The 17,363-nt window shown below is 38.2% G+C and overlaps 1 protein-coding gene across 1 annotated transcript in view; it reads right to left on the bottom strand.

Annotated features, from left to right (window-relative positions):
- Positions 1–17,363, bottom strand: part of UBE2R2 (ubiquitin conjugating enzyme E2 R2) — a 94,136-nt gene that overhangs the window by 22,238 nt on the left and 54,535 nt on the right. Inside the window, exon 2 of the mRNA XM_061163814.1 lies at positions 2,375–2,461. Coding sequence (XP_061019797.1) covers positions 2,375–2,461 — 87 coding nt within the window. The remainder of the gene's footprint in view (positions 1–2,374; positions 2,462–17,363) is intronic.

Genomic DNA, 17,363 nt, shown 5'->3' on the forward strand with positions numbered 1-17,363 from the left:
CGTTCTCCAAGTCTCCCCTTGGTATTTATAAATTTCACAAATGTGGCAATGATAAAAGAAATGTTGAAATTGATAACACAGCAGTTTATTTATAACTTTGGGGGCTACAGTAATATCTGTGAATGTATTTAACAAAATTGTACCAAAGCTCTAGTTTTTAAAAACTTGATAAACTACTTTCTACCAAAAATAGTCCTTATGATAATTTTAATGCTCACAAAGTTAATACACAAAAAACTCTTCAATTCACATATTTTATTTTTGTTTTGCTGTGGTTGATATTGTCACTGTTCCCCCATTTCAACCCCAGTTCTATTATAAATAATTCTGTAGTAAACAATTTGGTGACTAGAACAATTTGACACTGAGGTCCACTGTGTTTCTAGGTGACAACATGGATGGGTGAGGAGAGAGCAACCTCCAAGAATATCCCATCCCTTTGGCTAAGAACCATGAGCCCACTTACTTGGGCCCCCAAGTTCAATTCTGATACCATTTCCAGAATATAGCAAAGTAAATTAACAAATGTGAGCAAAGTCTCTTGTGACTCATTTGATTAGATCAAATTTAATGCTTAAATATGACTTAACACTTGTTTACAAACAACTTATATGGCATGGTAAACAACTGCATATTTGTAAGATATGCAAGCATTATTTTACTGCTAAAATTTTTATGAATATGAAAAATATTTCTAAAAATAATGATCCAATGCTAAATCTTAAGAGACAGAACTAGACTGCCTACCTAAGTGGTGAAAAAGCAATGGAAAGGGGACTGTATTTACCTACACTTTCTTCTGAAAGAGCTTTGGTTCCTTTATCATGCTTTTTTTTCTTTTTTGACAAAAGTTTGAGAATGAGACAAATGAGATGGAAACAGGCAAGTGTGTGGCTCTAACGTGAATTCATTCTCAGTGGCAAGACAAGGTTACATAGAACAATATAACACATTCAATGTTGTTTTCATTTCTCTTTTATTATCTAAAACCTATATATACCACCTAGTTTTGAAGGCAAGAATTTCTGATTATTAAATGGAGACAGACACAAAAATATTTCAGTATTAACTGAACTCAGTTTTAACTTATGAAACAGTGAAACATTTCTATAGTCTCTCTCCTACAACAGGATAATTTTGTTATACAGAACGGTATATAACACATTCAATGTTGTCTGTATTATGGTTATGTCAAATACTAAAGATACTAAAGAAAACAATATCCTGGGAGCTTATTTCTGGAAATGTTACAATGTATCACCTTTTGAGCACTCTTTGTCCTGTTTTAAGAAAAGAAAAATGAAGATAATGACTTACAGAAAAAAGCAGATTGTGAAAAACAATAAAGCTGCTCCAAGGTGTTCTTTATATAGACTGAGATCCAAAATTCAGCACTATAGAATAAGTAAAGGCCCTGTACCTCTATTTCTGGAGCATAGGAGCTTGCCAATAACACGTGACAAAAACAAACCCCAAAACTATACTACTAAAGTTGCAAGTTTTAAAAAACAAATTTAATGCTTGGGCCTCAGCTACAACTTCAGAGCCCTACTGTAATGAAACAGGCTACAGAATGGCAGAGGAGGAGACTCGAAGGACTCCTGAGTGGGCCTTGACATACACCCCAAGAAACAGAAGGGATCGTTTCAGGATCCTTAGAACTTAGCACAAAGCTCAGTATATGTCATCAAAAAAGCTAGAAATTGTTTTCCCAGGCATGCGCACTTGTCCAACAGAAGACCCTAACCTTGAATTTATTTCAGAAGAGACTCTCAACTGGTATGCAGCAACTCCTTAAAGGAGACCAGTACAAATGATTCCCACTCCCTTCACCCACAAGTTGAATCTCTGATCAAAGTGACAAATTGTGAAGCTAGAGTCTGTAAAGCTAGGGAATAGGTACACAAATAAATTTATATAACTTCACTAAATTTTAAAAAATATAAATGCTAACACATATGAATTATAATCTCAGCAATGAGCAGCAAAGGTTTAAAGTCTCAATCTTAAAGTAACCATAATATGGAACAGTGTGTGCTCAGTCATGTCCAGCTCTTTACGACCCCATGGACAGTAGACCAGCAGGTTCCTCTGTCCATGGAATTCTCCAGGCAAGAATACTGGAGTGGATTGCCATTTCCTACTGCAGGGGAACTTCCCAACCCAGAGACAGAACTTGTGGCTCCTGAGTCCCCTATACTGGCAGGAGGATTCTTTACCACTGAGCCACCTGGAAAGCCCCAACCATGATATACACTGCTATAATAAAAGCCATGAATAGTTCTTTGTCGCCACAGCATACTGAGCTATGGAGATTAAAGGACAGTATCAAAAAATCAAATCTTCAGAGAAATTCATGATAGATATCTCTTACCTCATAAATGTTGGGGTGCCACATTTTGGTCAAGAATCTGAAGGTAGGTGGTGAATATGGGTAGTCAATAGGAAATTTAATATGCGCCTAAAAAGAAAAAAACAACGAAATGCTAGTAAGTAAGACTACAGGTTACTTATCTGCCTAACAATTCACCCTAATATACTCCAGTGAAATGGAACATCTTTCTGCACCATAAACTCTGGAGATTAAAATAGTTCATATATATTTTGTCAGCCCCAATGCTAGGGTTATTAGCATGTTTTTACAACTATTCTTTAAATATTTATAAAAATTTATGTTAAATTGCAAATGCTCAACAGTTATATAATTTTTAACTGAATAAACATGAGTGAAAATGTTTAATATGTGTGTCACATTAATGGCTGCATTTTATATTCATAACAGTTAATATGACCTTATGGTATATTATAGAACAAAGATAATTTGTTTTACTCAACACCATTTAACTACTACCAAGGACTAACAAATGCTATCATTTTGATATGGCTCTTCCAGGAGTTTTTCATACTGAAGTATGCTTATCTCTTTACAAAGCTTATTTTCAATTATTGTATTTATACTGTTTCTTTCCATCTGTATTATATCATAAACATTTTCCTTTGTATGTATGATTGTTAGTATTTGCAAGATGTTTCCATCATACGGATATATAGATGAACCATTTAAAAAAACCCATTTCCTTATTTTGGAACATATTGGTGATTTTTCACTCTTTTGCTATTGTAAATACAGTCACAGTGAATGTCCTCAGCAGAATCCCACATTTCAAATATAAATAAATCCAAAGCGTTATCTAACCATACCAGTAAAAGGGAATGAGGGCGGGAGTGAAAGGACAAGCTGAGAGTAAAGCTGAGGACAGCGGTGAAAACTGCAGTCAGGATTCTCAACAGTTCTGTCTTCAATAAAAGCAATGAGAAACATAGCAAAAATTGTAAGAATCAACTTCTTCAAAATCTAGAAAACCACATGAGGCTTGTAGCAGTTCAGGGAGGATCTATTCAAGGAAAATAGTTGAACTAGTTTCTATAGTAAACTTTGTGGCCATGGGGTCGCAGAGTCGGACACTACTGAGCGACTTCACTCAGTCACTTCACTTGTGGTATTTTAACTTGCTCTAGTTAAAAGATCTCCAGGAGATCTTCCCAACCCAGGGATCGAACCCAGGTCTCCCACGTCGCAGGTGGATTCTTTACCATCTGAGCCACCAGGGACTCAGCAGGTCAAATAGACTAAACAACTATTTTAATAGGAAAGGGTGGGATATGAAATGTCTGTATGGCTTTGAAAATCTCTGACCAATTTCTAACTAGAAGATCAGGCCAATGTATAGGGCCATGAATATGCCTCAGCTATGCACATGCTCAGAAAAGTCATGAGAGGTCATTAGATGGCCTTCAACTAGCACCTCTGGTGCTAGAGAGGTGCCAGCAACTAGAGAGGATCTGCACAAGCAGCAAGTGAGGGTTAGGCCGAATTTGCAACTACCTATCTGAGTGTTAAAGGCATGCCCCCAAATGCACACAGAGCTCCTCTAAAATGCCCAGGAGATTTGTTGGTTCCAGGAAAATAACTGCATTTAATTTAATAAGGGAAACTTCTGCCCAATTACTGGGTGACCACTAAGCTAACCAAGTGAAGACTCTACTGGCCACACACAACCAAGAACACAGATGTTTCAGAATTAGGTCAGAAAAGTCATTAAGTAAGGAAGCAACTTCAAGGAACAACCAACATCCTGTTGCCACAATATATTATTTAAGCATCCAGTTTTCAACAAAATGTTACAAAACATGAAAATAAAGTATGGCACATACAAAGGGTAAAAATAGCAACCAACAGAAACTGGAAGGTCAGATATTTACTTTATTAGAAAAAGACTTTAGATCAGCTATATTAAATATATTCCAAAGATTAAAAGAAACCACAGCTAAAGAAATGAGGAAATGTATATGGAAAATCTTTCAGCATATCAACATGAAGAAATTATAAAAAACAAACAAACAAAAAAAAGCTTTGGAGCAAAAGAACCAAACATAAACCACGAAGCTGCAAAATACAGTAACTGAAATTTTAAAAATCTGCTAGATAGGCTGAACAGCAGATTTGATGAAACAGAAAAAAGAATCAGTGAAACTGAAGAAAGCTCTGTTTAGATTAACCAGTCTGAGTTAAGAGGAATACAAAGCAACTAACAGAGACCTATGGGACACCAGGTTATCAATATATACATACTAAGAGTCTCATAAGAAGAAATAAAAGGGGCAAAAAGAGCATTTGATGAAATAATGGCCAACAATTTGCCAAATTTGATTAAAACAATGACTCTAACAACCAAAAGCTCAACAAACTCCCAACAGAAAAACTCAAAGAGATACACATCTATCTATCTATATATCATAATCAAATTGTTCACAGCTAAAGAATGAATCTTGAAAGCGGCAAAAAAGAAACAATCCATCAAGTAGAATCCCTTGACAAACAGATGCCATCTCACCAGAAACCAGGAAGCCAGAAGGCAGTGGAATAACATTCGAAGTACAAAGAACAAAATCTGTCAATTGAGAATTCTATATCCAGCAAAACCATTCCTCAAAACTCGAATAGGCAAATTAAAACATTCCTAGGTAAACAAAAACTGAGAACTAGCAGATGATGACTAGCAGACCTCACCTCCAAGAAATACTAAAGGGAGTCCTCTAGGTTGAAAGGAAAGGACTAGCTACTACGTGAACCAAGATGAAGAAAGAGCACAAATAAATATGTAGTACAAGTACAGGATAGACACAAAAGATATAATAAATGTTCCTTTTGTTTATAACTTTTTCCTCCCAATTTAAAAAACAGGGCTTCCCCGGTGGCTCAGTGGTAAAGAATCTGCCTGTCAATGCAGGAGACATGAGTTTGATCCCTGATCTGAGAAGATCCCACACAGCATGAAGAAATTAAGTCCATGTGCCACAACTACTGAGCCTGTGCTCTAGAGCCTGGGAGCCACAGCTACTTAGCCCACTGGCCACAACTATTGAAGGCGACATGCCCTGGAGCCTGTGCTCCAAAACTAGAGAAGATACTACAATGAAGAGCCTGCACACAGAAACTAGAGAGTAGCCCCCACTTCCCACAACTAGAGAAAATCCCAATGTGATTTGGATGTGAAGAGCCATCACAGCCAAAAATAAATTAAATTTTAAAAATACATAGCATAATAATTATAAATCTACTAAAGAGCACAAACCACACAAAGAAGTAATTTGTATACCAATAAATAATTGAACTGTATAGTTATATGATGTTTATATAAAATAACTCCAAAAATTCAACACCCCTTCATGACTGAAAACACCCAACAAACTAGAAATACAAGGGAAATTCCTTGATTTGACAAAGGCCACCTAGTAAACAAAACTGCAACTAATATTATACTTAATGGTTAAGGAATTTCAGAAATTAGACAGGGATGTCCACTCTCATCATGGTGTATTCAACACTGTATTGGAGATGCTAGCCAGAGCAACTGGCAAGCGAATGAAATAAAAGGCATCTTGGTTAGAAAGTAAGAAACAAAGTTACTTCTATTTTTATATTACATAATCCTGTATACAGAAAAATAAAAAGAACCCACTAAATATATTAGAATAGCAAATCAGTAAAGTTGCAAGATAAAACTTATAATATCAGCATCAATTATATTTCTATACAGCAGCCCTGAACAAACTGAAAATGAAATTAAGAAAATTCTATTTATAATAGCAACAAAAATAATAAATACTTAGGAATGAATTTAATAACAAGAAGTGCAAAGCTTGGGACTTCCCTGGCAGTCCAGTGGTTAAGACTTCACCCTCCAATGCAGGGGGTGTGGGTTCAATACTTGGTGGAGGAGGTAAGATCCCACGTGCCTCATGGCCAAAAATATTTAAAAACAAAAAACAAACAAAAAACCCAGAAGCAATAATGTAACAAACTGAATACTTTAAAAACGGTTCACATAAAAAAGAAAAAAATCTTCAACAAAAATGTGTGCAAAACTCACACTCTAAAAAGTACAAAACATTTTAAAAGAAATTAAAGACTTAAGTAAATATTAAATATCCATGATATTACAAGTTCATGTAGTTTCCCAGATGGCACAGTGATAAAGAATCTGCCTGACAATGCAGGCAACCCAGGAGACATGGATTTGATGCCTGGGTCGGGAAGTTCCCTTAGAGAAGAAAATGGCAACCCACTCCAGTATTCTTGCCTGGAAAATTCCATGGACAGAGGAGCCTGGTGGGCTACAGTCCATGGGGTCACAAAGGGTTGGAGACGCCTGAGCAAATACACACACATACACATGTTCATGGATTGAAAGATTTAATATTCTTAAGATGGTAATCCTCCCCAAGTTGATCTGCACATTCAGCCTCACTGCATGGAAATCTCTGCTGCCTTCTTTTCAGTTTAGTCGTGTCCGACTATTAGCAACCCATGGACTGCAGCACACCAGGCTTCCTGTCCTCACCAACTCCCGGAGCTCGCTCAAACTCATGTCCATAGAGTCACTGATGCCATCCAACCATCTCATCCTCTGTCATCCCTTCTTCTCTTATCTTCAATCTTTCCCAGCATCAGAGTCTTTTCGTGAGTCAGTTCTTCACATCAGGTAGCCAAAGTATTGGAGTTTCAGCTTCAGCATCAGTCCTTCCAATGAATATTCAGGGTTGATTTCCTTTAGGATGGACTGGTTGGACCTCCTTGCAGTCCAAGGGACTCTTAAAGAGTCTTCTCCAACACCACAGTTCAAAAGCATCAATTCTTCGGCACTAAGCTTTCTTTGTAGTCCAACTCTCACATCCATACTGACTACTGGATAAACCATAGCTTTGACTAGACGAAACTTTGTCAGCAAAGTAGTGTCTCTGCTTTTTATATGCTATCTAGGTTGGTCATAGCTTCTCTTCCAAGGAGCAAGCACATCTTTTAATTGCTTGGCTGCAGTCACCATCTGCAGTGATGCTGGAGCCCAAGAAAATAAAGTCTGTCACTGTTTCCATTGTTTCCCCATCTATTATCTATTTGCCATGAAGTGATGGGACTGGATGCCATGATCTTAGTTTTTTCAATGTTGAGTTTTAAGCCAACCTTTTCACTACCTCCTTTACAGAAATGGCAAAATTGGTACTTGGGGAACCCAGAATAGCTAACACAATCTTGAAAAAGAAGAACAAAGTGAGACAACTCACACTTCCCAATTCCAATATACTACACATCTACAGTGATCAAGACAGTTTGGTATTAACATAAGGACAATTCAGTGGGGAAAAGGCCTTGTCAACAAATTGTGCTGAGACAACTAGATATCCACATGCAAAGGAGTGAAGTTAAATCCTTTTAAATACACCAGAGGATTCTGCTTTTAACCAGGCCTGCCCTCAGGAGAAGCTACTTAGAACCTAACTTGGAAGGATCATTGTCAAAGCCTAACTAACTTAGAGGAAGAGAAATATAGAACTCCAACCCTAATATCCCACCTCACAGGCAAAGAAAAATTGAGAAACTCTTTTGAAAAGTTCACAGTCCAGAAGCAAAGCCTCGCTAAAAGGCCAAAACCTAATCACAGAAGTACACAACTCCTTCCCTTCCCCTCACACCCCACCAATATATTACTGAGATACTTACAGCATATTATTTTAACAGAGTATATCACAGCTAAGTAACAAGAAAAAATTACAAGGCATAACAAAAGGATATATTACACATGAAGAAACAGAGCAAATTATCACAACCAGATATGACAGGGATGTAGGCATTATCAGAATTTAAAACTATGACTAACATTCTAAGGATTCCAATGGACAAAGTAGACAGTATGCAAAAACAGATAGGCAACATAAGCAGAGAGATGGAAATCCTAAGAAAGAACCAAAGTCAAATGCTAGAGATAAAAACACTGAGGAATGCCTTGATGGGCTGCTTTCTAACACTGGACATGGCTGAGGGAAAAAAAATCTCTGAACTAGAGGATATTATGCATAGAATCCCTGAAAACAGAAAAGCAAAGAGAACAAAGCCTTGGGGTGGGATGGACCAGAACAGAGTATTCAAGGACTGTGGGAAATGCAAAAAGTATAAGATACATGTAATAGGAACACCAGAAGGAATAAAAGCCAACATTAGGAAAATGAAAAGACAACCAACCTACAGAATGGAGGGAAACACCTGCAAATATGATAAGGGACACATACCCAGAAAACATAAAGAATGCTTATAACTCAGTAATAAAGAGAAATAACTCAATTTAAAAATGGGCACAGTATCTGAACAGACATTTCTCCAAATAATATAAACAAATGGCTAATATGCATATGAAGAGATGCTCAACAGCATTAGCCATCAGGGAAATGCATTCTAAAGGTAGAATGAGATATCACTTGACATACACCTACTGGCTATAAAGAGCGAGATAATAAAAAAAAAATGTTGGCTAGGATGTCATGAAATTAGAATGCTTTATACATTGCTGAAGGGGGTACTAAATGGTAGTCACTTGAAAAACAGTCTAGCAGTTCCTTGAAACAATAAACTTGTGCCAGAGCAAGTCTGCTACCAGGTATATGAGCAAGAGAAATGAACTACGTAAGAACTTGTACAGAAATGTTCATAGTAGCATAAGAGACAAAATGTAGAACAACCCCAAATGTCCATTACCCGAGGAATGAATGTACAAAAGGCATTATATATCCATACATTAGAATATTATATGACAATTAAAAGGAATGATGTACAGGAGTTCCCTGGTGGTCCAGTTGTTAGGACTCAGCTTCCCTGCAGGGGAAAAGAGGAATGAAGTACTGACACATATTACAATGTAGATGAACCACAAAAACATTAGCTATGTGAAGTAAGACAGTCACAAATACCACATATTTATGAAAATGAGAGATTAGTGGTTGCCTAGGGTAAATTGGGAGGAAATAGATGCATGAACTTTTGGGATGAGGAAAATGCTCTAAAATTGTTTATGGTTGCAAAATTTTATGAATATACTAGAAACAGCTGAATTGTGTACTTTAAATGGGTGAACAATATATGTACATTAAAATCACAAAAAAAGCTGCTTATTTTTAAAAAGGGGGGCAGGTGTGGGGGGGTTTCCTGGTGGTCCAGTGGTTTAAGAATCTGCCATTATTTATAACACAGGGGACACCAGTTCAATCCCCGGTCCAGGCAGATCCCACATGCTGCAGGGCAAGTAAGCCCGTGCTGTGCTGAGCTGTGGCCAACTCTCTGTGACTGCATGGACTGCAGCCTGCCAGGCTCCTCTGTCCATGGGATTCACCTGGCAAGAATACTGAAGTGGGTTGCCATTTCCTTCTCCAGGTGATCTTCCTGACTCAGGGATTGAACTCATGACTCCTGCACTGGCAGGCAGATTCTTTACCATTAGCACCACCTGGGAAGCCCCAAATAAGACCGTGCACCGTAACTACTAGAGCCTGTGCTCTGCAATGAGAGAAGCCACTGCCACAAGAAGTCCATGCACCTCAATTAGAGAATAGTCCCTGCTCGCCGCAAGTTGAGAAAGCCCAGCACAGCCAAAAATAAACAAACCTGGAGTCCAAATGCAGTCACATCCTAATAGCAACAAGAATACTCAGTTCCTCAGATCTTAGTTTCAAAATACCATTTTCTAATAAAAAGAATCAAGGCTATTTGCAGGAATACTTGATACTGGATCTAGGGGAGTGAAATACAGCATGAGTATGGAGCATGTTACAGTACCTGAAAGTAAGGAAATGTTAACAATGGAGGCATGCCAAAAACAAAAAGCAAAAACAAACACCATAGAAGCCAACCTGAAAAAGCCTCTACTGGCCAAATGTAAAGCAATTTATAGTACTGGGTGATAACCCAAGGTAAAAAGTAAATATACATGAGTGCATATTGGTATAAATTATTGAGTGAAAAAAATATTAGGGAAGGGGCAAATCTTTCTTACAGCAGATAATATATATAGATATATCCCATTAAGGAGGTGGAGTTTAGTTCCCCTCCCCCTGGAGTGTGGGCTGAGCTGAATGACTCACTTCCTAGGAATAGAGTAGGGCAAGGAAGAAATACTAACTTTACAGTAGAGAAACCTGGCAGACAACACCTTAATCAAGTGAATAAGATTAACATCATTGATGTCAAGTCATTGAAATCATGACCTCCTGATAAGATGTGATGAGAAATGCAGCCTATCTTGGTGATGCTCTTACCCCAAAATCCGTAACCCTTCTAATCATGAGAAAAACATTAAACAAACCCAAATGGAGGGACATCCTACAAAATATCTGACCAGTTCTTTTCAAAGGTGTCATGAAAAACAAAGAAAGATGCAGAAATCATCAAATACTGGAGGAAACTAAGAAGACATGACAACTAAATGCAATGGAGTATTCTGAAGTGTAACCAGGAATAATAAAAGGCAATTACGAGTGGTAGGGTAGAATTGAGCCTGACTGCTAATGGGTATGAGATTTCTTTTGGAGTTGATGAAATAAACTGGAGTTAGATGGTGATGATGGCTGTATGACCTTGTGAATTTTAAAAAGTCCAACAAATTGTATACTTTGAAAGCCTACAATGTATTGGTACTATGGCTAGATGTTGTCTTGAGTAATGCCCTGAGTGGATTAAAGCAGAGGAAACAGCAAGAAGGCACCAGGTGCAAAGAATGAGGAGTCATCAGGCATGGCTAGTGAGATGCTCGGTGGTAATTAACTACAGGAGACTGGATGAAGGCAGGCTGAGGCCATGTTTAGGTGTTTTAGTGGAAAGTTGTACATGCATGCTCAGTAACTCAGTCAATCCGACTCTATGTGACCCTATGGGCATAGTCTGCCAGGCTCCTCTGTCCATGGAATTTTCTAGGCAAGAATACTGCAGTTGGTTGCCATACATAGACACAAAAGGCCAGATGTGTATTCTAGACAAATGACTCTAGGACAGCACTGTAAAAGATGAATGGAATGGGATGAAAAAACAGACATAAGTTAGAAATGGTTTCTTTTCTTTTTCATTGTATCTGTTTCATCTCCCAGATCTGTATATACTTTAGAAAGCATTTATTACATAGTTATATGGGCTTCCCTGGTGACTCAGACAGTAAAGAATTTGCCTACAATGTGGGAGATCTGGGTTCAATCCCCAGGTTGGGAAGATCCCCTAGAGGAAGGCATGGCAACCCACTCCAGTATTCCTGCCTGGAGAATCCCCAAGGACAGAAGAGCCTGGCAGGCTGTAGTCCATGGGGTCACAAGGAGTCAGACATGGCTGAACGACTAAGCACATACAGCACACACACAGTTATATAATGCATGTTTGAATAAAACAGGATTATAAAAATTTCCATAAGAGACTGGAACTCTGGTGCTTGAAAATGTAGCCTCCTTACCACGTATCTATGAGAAATTAGATTATCCTTTCTAAAAATTATAAAATTTAGTAGTCAGTCAAAATCTTGAGGTCCCCCAAAATGTTTTCCTAGACTACTACTATATTAAAAGAAATTCTTCCAGAGTAACTAAGTATGGCAGCATGCAAATTTATAAAGAATGTAGGAAATGCACCAATACAACAGCATCAAAGAACAGCAAAGAACATCCACTCAGAAAGCTAGACCACCTGGGTTTGAATCCTGGCTCTCCCACTAATTGGTGTTTTTCGAAGTAAGTTATTTGTGTCTCCAATTTCCTCATCAGCAAAATAAAGTTTATAGTACTTATTAAATGTATTGGTATGAGGAGTGAGTAAATGCTTGTAAAATGCATTAGAACAGTGCTTAACATATAATAGGGCTTCCCCTTGTGGCTCAGCTGGTAAAGAATCCCCCTGCAATGCGGGAGACCCTCAGTTCGAACCCTGGGTTGGGAAGATCCCCTGGAGAAGGGAAAGGCTACCCACTCCAGTATTCTGGCCTGGAAAATTCCATGACTATATAGTCCTTGCGGTCACAATGAGTCTGACACAACTCAGTGACTTTCACTTTCACTAACATAGTAAGAGATATGTAAGGGTTTTGTTTGCAAATTAAACTATCAAGGGTTATGTCATGAAATCTTTTTTTTATAAAAAGTGTCTTTAACAGACTACTCATTCTTACTTTATCTCTTTTACTTACCTGCCTTTTGATTCTAACACTACCCCATTTACGTGGGGTCCCTGCAGAGGAAGGGGGCAGGGGGAGAGTAGGGCTCTCCTGCCTGTTGTCTGCAAGCCTGCGTGTGGAAAGCATGCATCACGAGATGGCCTCAGAGCATGCACCTCATGCCATCTGAACCACATCAATATGAGAGTTATGGAGAAGCCAACTGGTAAGGAAGTACTCTCTCTGCAATAGACCCGGGCGAGGTCTGCCAACAGGCATGTGAGTGAACTTGGAAGCAGGTTCGCCCCCATCCCAGCCTTGAGCCGCCTGGAAAACTGGCCACCACCCCAGCTGCAGCCTTAAGACAGAAGAACACAGCAAAACCACTCCTAGATTCCTGACCACAGAAACCATGAGATAATAAATGTCTGCTGTTTTAAGCACTAATTTTAGGGATACTTTGTTACACAGTAATAGATAACTCATGCAACTGGAGAAAGCTTTCCCATCATCAATGAGCTGATGGCTGAAAATCATATGAATGTATTTCATTAAATAAAAGAAAGAAAAAAAAAAGAAAGAAAGAAAACTCAACTGGAGAGATGCTTCCCAACCTGAATTTTATGGAACCAGTTTCTTAGAGCTTCACCAATCCTAATTACTTTTTACTTAAATGTAATTAACAAATGTCAATTACTTAATATTTTAATTGGGTTTCTCTATTTCCTCTATGCATCTACTAATATTTTGAATTATTTCTTTTGAGCTTTCATCTGTAAACAATCTCTACCTTGGACACTAGTTTTCTCTGCAAAAATTTTAAAAGTAACATCTCCAGGCTAAAGTCAAGTTTAAACTACTGTTGATTGATTTTTAAAAGTATCATACTGGAGAGTTCACTGGCAGTCCCAGTGGTTAGGGCTTGGTGTTTTCACTGCTGTGGCCCGGGGTTCAATCCCTGGTCAGGGAGTTAAGACCACAGAAGCCGTGTGGTGCAGCCAAAAGGAAGTATTATACCTAAATTATGCTTACATTACAACTGAAAAAGGTTAACATTGGGTGGTGTACCCCCGCATGGCTATCTAAAGTTCTTATAAGAACTCTTTCAATGAAATTTACAATCCTAAAGAGTTTAACTGAAGTTAAAAATCAAGGGGAATAGTCTGCTATAGTGCTTCCCTGAGATTATACATATTTTTATATTTTTTTCCATTAGGGTTCATCACAGGATACTGACTGAATATAGTTCCTTGTGCTTTATACAGTAGGACTCTGTTTTTATCCATTCTACGTATAACTAGAATTGGTTTTAAATTGCTAAATAATACCTGACAGTTCTACAGGCATGGAATAAGAACCAACTTTAACCCTTTTAAACAACTTTCAACAGTGAGTATGTTTTTGCAAGTCAACCTATCAGTAACAGTCCCTTGCTTCTGAAAGCCAGCCAACTGGGAACACACTCTTGTCAACAAACACACTTCTGAATACCAACCAATCAGTAATGCTCTCAGCCAAGTACCCATGCTTCCACAGCTAATGCCAACTGCACAACAACTGTGAAAAATCCACTAATCTCTAAACTTCACACTTTTCAAATGTCCTATAATAAGATTAGAACATGTCTGTTCTACATGGAGAGATTATGACTGACCAGCAAAGCTCTCTTTACTTAAATAAGCAATAAACAGAGCTTTGTGGTTTTTGGTTTAAATACTAAGGTCTGTTATACCTTTAACAAATTTATTCATGAGGTACAGTTTTAAATTTCATATATAACTATATCGAGATACAGGAAATAAATGTGAAAAATCACACCTAAAAATGTGAAAAATCACAACTACAATTGTTTTACAAGTAATTTAAACTCTCTTTGTAGGCAACTCCTCATATTTTTCTTGACTAACTTGCAAACTCATAAAGTCAAGTATCTCCAAAATATTTTCTATACTATTACAACACACGCCTTCTCTAAAATGCTCAAGCTACTCCTAACTCTACCCTTAATGAAATCACTGAACTCACTAATCTATGATTAGTTATTCACACATTGAGCATTTATGTTAATATTTTCATTTAGTCAATCATTCAATACATCACTGTTGAAAATCAATCATGCTGCCAGATGCCAATATGGGAGGTAAGAAACAAAGGTATTTATAATAATAACTTATTTAGGGGCTTCCCTGATAGTCCAGGGGTTAAGACTCCTGCAGGGGGCATGAGCTCCACCCCTGATTGGGGACCTAAGATCCTGCATGCCACACAACACAGCCAATAACAACAACAAACAACAATTTGTTTATATCCCTACCCCAGAATGGCTGTGAACTAACTGAAAACACAGACTCACAAATAAATGATCACAAATGAAGTGCCTTAAGAGAGATATCTATCAGGTGCTAAAAGAGCACTGTGAACACATGTCTGCCTCTGCCTGAGACAGTAAAGAAAGATTTCCTAAAGGGTGAAACGTGAGCTAAATTGAGGCCAAAGCAAAAGGGAACCTTAAAGGCAGAGGGAAAAGAATGCAGAAGGGTTTATGCATGAGAGGAAAGGCAGAGACAGTAGGGGTGAAAATAACAAGACTTTTTTTTTTGGGGGGGGGGGGGGGGCTGTGGTTCCCCAACCAGGGATCAAACTCACACTCCTGCATTGGAAGCAGAGTTTTACCCTGGGGACCACCAGGGAAGTTCTGTTTTTTAAAAAATATTATTTATTTATTTTTGGTTGCACTGGGTCTTAGTTGCTGCGAGCAAGGGCCACGCCCTGACTGTGGTGCGTGGGCTTCTCACTGTGGTGGATTCTCCTGCTGCAGGGCACAGGCTCAGCAGCTGTGGTGCACGGGCTTAGATGCTCTGCAGTGCGTGGAATCTTCCCAGACCAGGGATCAAACCTGGGTCCCCTGCACTGGCCGGCAGATTTTAAACCATTGGACCACAAGAGAAGTCTCAAGGACTTTCAAGGCATCTAAAAATATAATCAATGACATTTAGTAACTGATTTGATTCTGGGATTGAAAGAAATGAGGATGACTCTTTTCGATGTTTTCTGGATTGAGGAAATGGGCGAACAATGATAGCTGGAACTGCTAATAAATAATAATTACAAAGTATGTACTAAATGACAGTCACTTAACCGTTTCATATGTATCATTTAATTTCATTACTCGGTTGTAAAATCAAAACGTGAGATGTACATACACCCACAAACGCAGATGACTTTTAACTGAGTAATAGATTATTTCCAGTCCACATTTCTGACTACCAACAAGCATCTCTCCTTGTTTATCATTTTTGTTTCACCATCTATTTCCTGTTGTTGTTATTCAGCTGCTAAAGTTGTGTCCAACTCTCTATGACCCCATGGACTGCGACATGCCAGGCTTCCCTGTCCTTCACTACCTCCCAGAGTTTGTTCAAACTCAGGTCCACTGAGTCAGAGATGCCATCCAATCATCTTATCCTGTTGCCCCGTTCTTCTTCTGCCCTCAATCTTTCCCAGCATTAAGTCCTCTTATCCAGTGAGTAGGCTCTTCATACCTATTTCCTGGGCTTCACCAATTCCATTGTCTCCTCATGCTCTCTCTTTTCTGCCCGTTCCTTATCACACTCCTTAGCTCCTCTTGTTTCCTTTTTAATTGGATGTGCTCTCATTATAACTTTTCCCAGGTTCTTTATTCACCCCAAATGTGACACATTACAAAAATCAAAAACTTCTGGGCAAAGAAAAAGAAACCCTACAATGCACAACACCAAAAAACAATTTAGATAACATTACTATATGAAGTATACATCTGCTTGGGACAAAATTTTGCTAAGCCCAATGTGTAACATTAATTTTGTTACTCCCTATTTCTATACAGAGGGAATTTCAGCTATAACATAACAAAAAACAAATATGAAAAGTGAAACATATTCTAATTATTTCTGTTACCTTGTTACTAACATGCTATTAAATAAGTGAGGAAAAAGTTTCCAGTTCTAAACATAACTATATATGGTAGTAAGTCAGTTGACTGCAAATGCAGAGTTGCTGCTGCTTTTGGATTAGTGCCTGAAGATAGTGTGAAATGAGGACACTCCCACTGCTGAGTGTTTCTGCTATGTCATCAGCTCACATCTGCTATAAGATACGTTTCCAACATGACAGCAAAAGCAATCAAAACATATTTTCTTATTAACTTGCTGAAAGTTTCAAAAATCTGCCAATTACCAGTACAAACTTAAATTGTCCTAATAGTATGTGAAAAACATATACCCAGTGATGCTATTAATATTTGCCACAGACTTTTAAAATCAAGAAATTATGTCTTTATTTGTTGTTGTTTAGTTGCTAAGTCATGTCCAATTCTTTGTGACCCCATGGACTGCAGCCCCCCAGGCTCCTTGTCAATTGGATTTCCCAGGCAAGAAAACCAGAGCGGGTTGCCATTCCCTCTCCAGGGGATATTGTCAATTCAGGGATTGAACTGAATCCACACCTCCTGCATTGGCAGGCAGATTCTTTACCGCTGAGCCACAATGGAAGCCCCTTTACTGATTATAAATCTCAATATAAAAAGTGAATTTACAATTACTATAATACTTAATGTAATTATTCTAAAGATGAAATAATAAATAGCAGTAAACCCATGATGCTCTTACTGGACTCTTTTTTGGGGGTTGCACTGTGTGGCATGTGGGACCCTACCTAGTTCCTGGACCAGGGATCAAACCTGTGCCCTGCAGTGGAAGCATAAGAGTCCTAACTTCTGGACTGCCAGGAAGTTTCCTGGACTCTTAAAAGTAAACCTCTGACAGTTAAGCAGAAGTAACTCTCACTATTAATGCTGATAGTCTTTTTTTT

Source organism: Dama dama, chromosome 16 (assembly GCF_033118175.1).
Source record: "Dama dama isolate Ldn47 chromosome 16, ASM3311817v1, whole genome shotgun sequence".
NCBI classification, from domain to species: Eukaryota; Metazoa; Chordata; class Mammalia; order Artiodactyla; family Cervidae; genus Dama; species Dama dama.